Raw genomic sequence first — 6,266 nt, forward strand, 5'->3', positions numbered from 1 at the left:
GTTTTTCGAAAAATATTAAATATTCTATGAAAAAATAGTTATTAATTCTTGTTAAAAATTTCGTTAAGACATAAATTAATACTGTTGCCAATGGATTTTTAGTTTAAGTGTTCATTTCAAACAAATTCATAAGTCCTGCAAAAATATGAATTCCCCGAAACAATACGAGTATCATTATTTTGTAATATTTAAATTCCACAATTCCTCAACCCAGCAAAAAAATCAATTAAATCATTTTTATAGTTCTTCATAAAGAAATCTAATTACAATTAATCCTCATCAATAACAGAAGCAATTTTCTCAACCCTACTCTGCGATTCAGATGCGGGGCGCAATTCCTCCTCGGAAGTTGCCTTCGGAAACGGGCCTAAGGGGCGTCGATTGTAGAGCAGATCGGTGCCAAAGTCGCACTCAAAGATTTGATTATCGCGCAGCTTCTCCTTATACCACAAAAGACGATCAGTGTTGCCGCCCAGCGATTGATCGAGAAGCTGGCGACGTTGAATGCCACGTTCGAGTAGCTCAATGTAATCCACCGACTTGAGTTCGGGAAAGTTCTTCAGACGCTCAAAAGCATCTTCGCTGATGCTCTCATAGGACTCGGAATTGGCGATTACATTCTTCACCCGCTCTGCAATCATTTCGCTGCGTTGTTGATCGGAAATCTCGACGGGCAGAATGCGAGAGCGTATGGTGGCAACATCCTCATCGACGGTTTCCAGGAGCCGAGCGTACGATTTCTTCTTGGCGGTCTCATAGCTAAGTCGTTCCTTTTCTAGCGCCGTTTCACGTGCCAGTTTCTCGGGATCCATTTGCTTGCGAGACATTAAAATGGTCATCATGCGGTTCAGATTCAGTTCATCAAACTTTTTGGCCATACGTTCGTTGTACGGCACATTGCCGAGGCCTCCTTTGGCACCTTTGGTGCTGCAAGTGAAGATTAGGAACGGAAGCTGTCGAAATGTTATACTTCTCATCTCACCCGCCTTCCTCATCATTCTCTGACGCACGCTTTCTGGGATTCTGCTGCTCTCGCTCCAAACGCTCCAATTCCTTGCGTGCTTCTTCCTCTGCCTCACGTTTTGCTTCAATGATGTCCTTGTTCAATTCGTAATACTTTTGCTCCCAGGCCTGAATGCTCATCTTGCGGCTGATTTGCCTCAGTACATATTTCATCAATTTCTATGAGAAGATACGTGATATCAATAGAAGATATATATTAAGTACTTCAACTTACGGCCAATTCGTTGTCTAGCGGTACATCGAAGCTGTGGGGCAGCTTCACCATGCGAATGCTGCTGTTGTAGTCACCAATGCCGAGAATCTTGTGCGGCAACGAAGGACGATGCTCTGTCACTGCTGTGATGATGCCGCCTCCCAGCACTTCGGTCAACACAGCGTCATCATCGCGATCTATCGAGAAGAAGATTAATTATTTTTGACTAGAGTTAATCTAAATTACTTAATACACAAAATAAAAAACTGTAAACTTCCTTATTAGATACCGGTCAATATTAATATTGTATTAACCCGACAATACTCTAGGTTTTCACTTTACACAAAATTCATCTGAAGACTATGCAGCCAACTAATTCTTTAATAACATACAAATTTACTACCTGATGTTATGAAATTTTTGTTTTTTGTGATATACAATATTTTTTCAACAAGCAATTTCTATATAGAAAGTTATTATTATTATCTTGTCTAACTAACTAATCGAAAATTCTGAAAGAAACTAGGTTTTTATGTTGAATAACAAACCATCACAATAATATTGTTATTTATTTCATCTAGGACATGAACCAACTTGTAAGAAATAATATACAAATTAATTTTTTAATACACCAAAGATGGCTTTTAAGTTAAGTCAGAGCAAAGCTGCGGTTCAAGCTGAATAGAATTTAACAAAAAGTTTTGTCACGATGGTAATAAGTAAACTTAAGAGATATAACAAATATATGCTACATTCACTTACCCAAAATATCCCACGCTTCCAAAATGCCATCATTGCGAGTAATGTACAAGACAGCTGGCCGCGTTTCACTCCAAGCAACAGCAGTGAGATCGCAAGGACGCTTGCGCCAAATGATGGCCGAGTGAGGATAATCCTCCTTCCACAGAGCAAACACAGTGCGACCAATGGAAGCAAACAACTCCGGATAAAAGGGATTCTTGCTGACCGCCACAACAGGACCATCGTGGACCATGGCAAAGTTGATGGAGCTGTTCACCTGCTCCTTGGCACCTGCTTCACTGTACATTCCCTGCCACTCGACGCGCACAATGTGACCGTAGTAGGTGGAGAGAATGAGCGATTGACGCAACTCGGGCGGATTTTTGGCCACCACATTGATGGGATAATTGGCAGGCGAGGAGTAAATGACCTTGGGAGAAGGCGTTTGAACGGAGAACACTGAAGTGTCGGCTACGATGCCAGTCAAAGGTTCGTTGTAGGACAAACTATAAATGGGTTTGATTGTTTTGTTCTTCATCGCAGATTCGTTTTGTGTAAGCTCCTTGGGCAAGTTTTTGGCACGTTGCTGTTGCTCCTTCTTGGAGACTTCTCCATCAAGATTCCAGAAACTGACGGTGCCATCAAAGGCGCAAGTAATGAAGAATTTGTGATGATTGCGCTTATCGGGATCGATGAATACTTTGCCAAAGTTATTCAAATAAAAGTGCTTGCTCAGCCAATAGATGCCAGTGATCGCTCCCGTAGGTGAACTCTCCAGCGGCGATATAATTGCTGGAGGCACAACAACATCCTCGTTGATGTCCAGCGTCCAGTTGAGATACTCACCAATCATGGCACGATACTTGGCTTGCTCTGGGGTTAGGAACTCCTCCTCATCGAGGTGTTCGCAACGTCCCTGCAGATCCCAGACAATCAGTAAACCATTCTGACAGCCGCCCAGCAAGATATCGCCATTAAAAGGACAAAACGACAGTTTGGTCACCTCAAAAGGCGCTTCAAACTCCAGTTTATAATTCAAATTGTCGGAGAAGCTCCAGAGCAGCACAGGATTCGGTTCGAGCACCGCACGCTGCACAAAGTTTACATTGTTTGTGGCCAGATCCGTGGTGCTGGGAGTACTGAAGCCATAGGAGACGGCCAGCAGGCCAGACATTGAAGGATACCAATCGATACTGGCCACATAGCGTTTGTCGCTCTTCGAGATGTTGGCAAAGCACATAAACTCCTGCAGATACGGATTGGAGTAGTGCACCACCTGCTTGGTCGATATCAGCTGATAGTCATTGCTGAAAAGTAGTCAAAGGAAGTTTTAAGGTTAAGTTAGGAATTCCTGTAGCCAACCCACCGATAGCTGTCGATTTGATTGAAGTCGAGAGTCTCCAGCAGCAGATTTACCTGATCGGACATCTCGGGCGGTGGCTTGGGAGCCTCCACAACAGGTGTGACGGGTCTGCTGCGAACGGCTCCCGCCTGCTCCTCCTCTACTTCAGATTCATCAAGTTCGAGGTCTTGATGGGGTCAAATAAAAGAAAGCATTTAAGCAAGGGAAGTAGGGAGATAGTAAAATATTGGAGTAGAGTTGGAAAATGATAAAGATTTAAGCAAGAAAGAAGTTTTTTGGTATCCAACATCATATTAATAATTGCGTTGGATATTTTTTTTTTTTTTTTTGTTTTTTTAATAGTCACTTTCCTTTTATACAAGTGAAAAATTTAGCTCTTAAGGAAGCTAATTTGGATATTCAGGGTGGGCAGCAAGAAAGTCGCTTGATATATTATCACTTGTGACTCACCTGCATCGTCCAGCTCGTAGAGATACTGAGACCAGGCGTTCGAGGGAAATGTGGGATTAGTCTGCTGCTCCTGGCTGATGCGAGCCGGAGCCACTTGCACCCCAACCGCAATGCGACGTCTGATGATGTTATCGTACTTGACGTTTTCATTGGGCAGCAGCTCGATGACTCCATCTCGAACATCGCGAGCCAAGCGTCGTTGGAATGTAATGTGCTTGGGCTGCTGAATGGGATATACACTCTGAATCTCCACATCGACTGGTGCTTCACGTATGTGCTCCACTAGAATGGTCATTTCGTGCTCGGTGCCCATGCTGACCCAGCTGCGTGGCTTCTTGCGCAGACGTCGCTGCATGCGCCAACGTTCGAAGGCTTCCATGTTCTGGATGATACCCATCGCGAGTTTGGTGTCGCGACTGCTCACGTAGAAGATGAAGGGATCACCCTCGGGCGGATCCTCGTCGGACTCGGTGAGTGTGGGGCAATAGCCCATGAGCACATAGTTTTCGGGATTGAAACCCTTGAACAGCTTCACTAGATCGGCGGAATTCTCGAGCTCTTCGAAGAGTACATCGCGCAGTTCCTTGTACTGCAGCTGCTTCCAGGGAAATTCCTGAGTGACATTGAGCCCTACTTGGATCTTAAGGGTTTTCTGCACAGCTTCACTGTAATAGTGTAAATATATACATATGTATATATATAAGGATATTTTTACAAATTAAAGTTTTTTGAATTAAAAAAGGGACTACAGCCTAAATTCAGCTGCATAAAAGGAATAACGTAAAGTAAAAGAATTTAAGAATATTAGAATAAGAATTCTGAGAGCTAAAACAATTAATAACAACCTTAGGACTACTATGATAAAGCATGAATTGGAGAATTTGAAACTCTTTAAACACTATATTAAAAATCTGAAGTTTGAGAACTTTTCGAACTCAACAACAGTGAAGATTAAAATTTGAAGAAATGCGTGAAACCATACTTCAGTCATCAATCATAATTCAGTAATTAAAGTTTCTAATTTTAGAATCAGAAAGTTTCCATATCAAAGATTTTACTCTGGTTTTTTTCTTTGTCAAAATTCTTTTCATTAAAATATTAAAATTACAAAGTGCAATATATGCAGAGCCATTGCTTTTATTATCTTACTCGTTTCAGATATAAAGACTTAATGTACATTCTAAATGTACGAATCTTTTATCATGACTTGTAATTAAGTTATCTGTTTTTTTTTTACATTTCGAATAAATTCTTTAAAAAGTAAAAAATAGGCTTAATTTAAGAATTGATATTCTGGTTTCAATTTTGAAAAGGTTTCGTTTTGACTTAATACAATTTCTTGATTTTAGAATGTACTTTATTTTTCTGTGTAAGTTTAATTTCTTTCGGGATTGAAATTTAGAGGAATTTAATATTATCCTGCTTCTGTATTTAGTGGATTTATCCCTTATATGTATCTTCTACTATTATTATTTATTTTACTCACGTGACCATCACTTTTTGGCAGGTGGGCAAAGCAAGCAGCGTGCGCCACGATTCCTGCACATTGTAGAGCTTCTGCATATCCGGGACATCCTCATCGGAGTCGGGCTGCATGAACTTCTTGAGATATGGACGACGCTTCTGAATGCTGCCCGGCTCGAGGCCCAGTTCAAGGTCGCCCGCATTCTCGGTGAACTCATCCATGTTGCCAGCTGCTTTCTAACTAAATCCAAGTATATATTTCTATATTGTTTTCAATTGTAATTTGTTTATGTTTGACATGGCGTCCATGGCAATGCTTTGGCTGTGAACTTGGAGCTGAGCATGCGTCGCTTGAAATTTCTCCTCAAAGCAAAGGTTGGGCGGAGGGGGCAGAATCGCAATGAAGTTGCAACATTTTCACTCATTTACATGCATGAGGCTTTGGCAAAAATTTCCTTCGAACAATTTTTGAGTGGGTGATTGTTTTGTAGACGTTTGTCCATGTTGCATCAAGGCATTTCACATCATTATCTTTGACCAAATACGGAAACTATGCGCGCGCCAGCAAAACAAAATAAACGCAATTGTGTGTCACTCACAGAGGCTTCAACAAAAACGCGACTGGCAGCACGAAAAATATGTGTGTGCCCCATGTGTATGTTGTTTTTGTTGTTGTTATTGTTGTTGCTGGACATGATCTGTGGCAGTTCAACAAACGCGAAAGCGACGCTGCTACGCAATCGAAATCGAAAGTTCTGTGATGGACAGCTGCAAGTCAAGAGTCGCAAGTCGCAAGTCGCGAGTTGCAATGTCAATGCACTGCCACGGGGAGTGGGGGGAGTTGCCTCAGAGTGATGCCAACTGACACACATTTAATGGATGCACGTCGCTCACTTTCATTTTCATGCCGCATTCTGAACAAAACGGGCGGCGGCAGCGACGGCGTCGGTGGCAACTTTCGGTTTTAAACGCAATTTATGCACCTGTCAGCTGATAACTTGCACCTCCGATTAGACGCCGCTTGCTTTTGGC

General features: G+C 42.1%; 1 protein-coding gene across 1 annotated transcript; it reads right to left on the reverse strand.

Moving 5' to 3' along the window:
• Positions 1–231: 231 nt before the first annotated feature.
• LOC117570397 (dynein axonemal intermediate chain 3) lies at positions 232–5,456 on the reverse strand. Its single transcript, XM_034252016.2, has 7 exons — positions 5,257–5,456; positions 3,771–4,435; positions 3,324–3,486; positions 1,979–3,264; positions 1,238–1,413; positions 983–1,182; positions 232–927 (listed from the first exon to the last, which is right to left on the reverse strand). The coding sequence occupies exons 1-7, from the start codon at positions 5,454–5,456 to the stop codon at positions 270–272; spliced, it is 3,348 nt and encodes a 1,115-aa protein (XP_034107907.1). The 3' UTR covers positions 232–269.
• Between the last annotated feature and the right edge of the window lie 810 nt (positions 5,457–6,266).

Source organism: Drosophila albomicans, chromosome 3 (assembly GCF_009650485.2).
Source record: "Drosophila albomicans strain 15112-1751.03 chromosome 3, ASM965048v2, whole genome shotgun sequence".
NCBI lineage: Eukaryota > Metazoa > Arthropoda > Insecta > Diptera > Drosophilidae > Drosophila > Drosophila albomicans.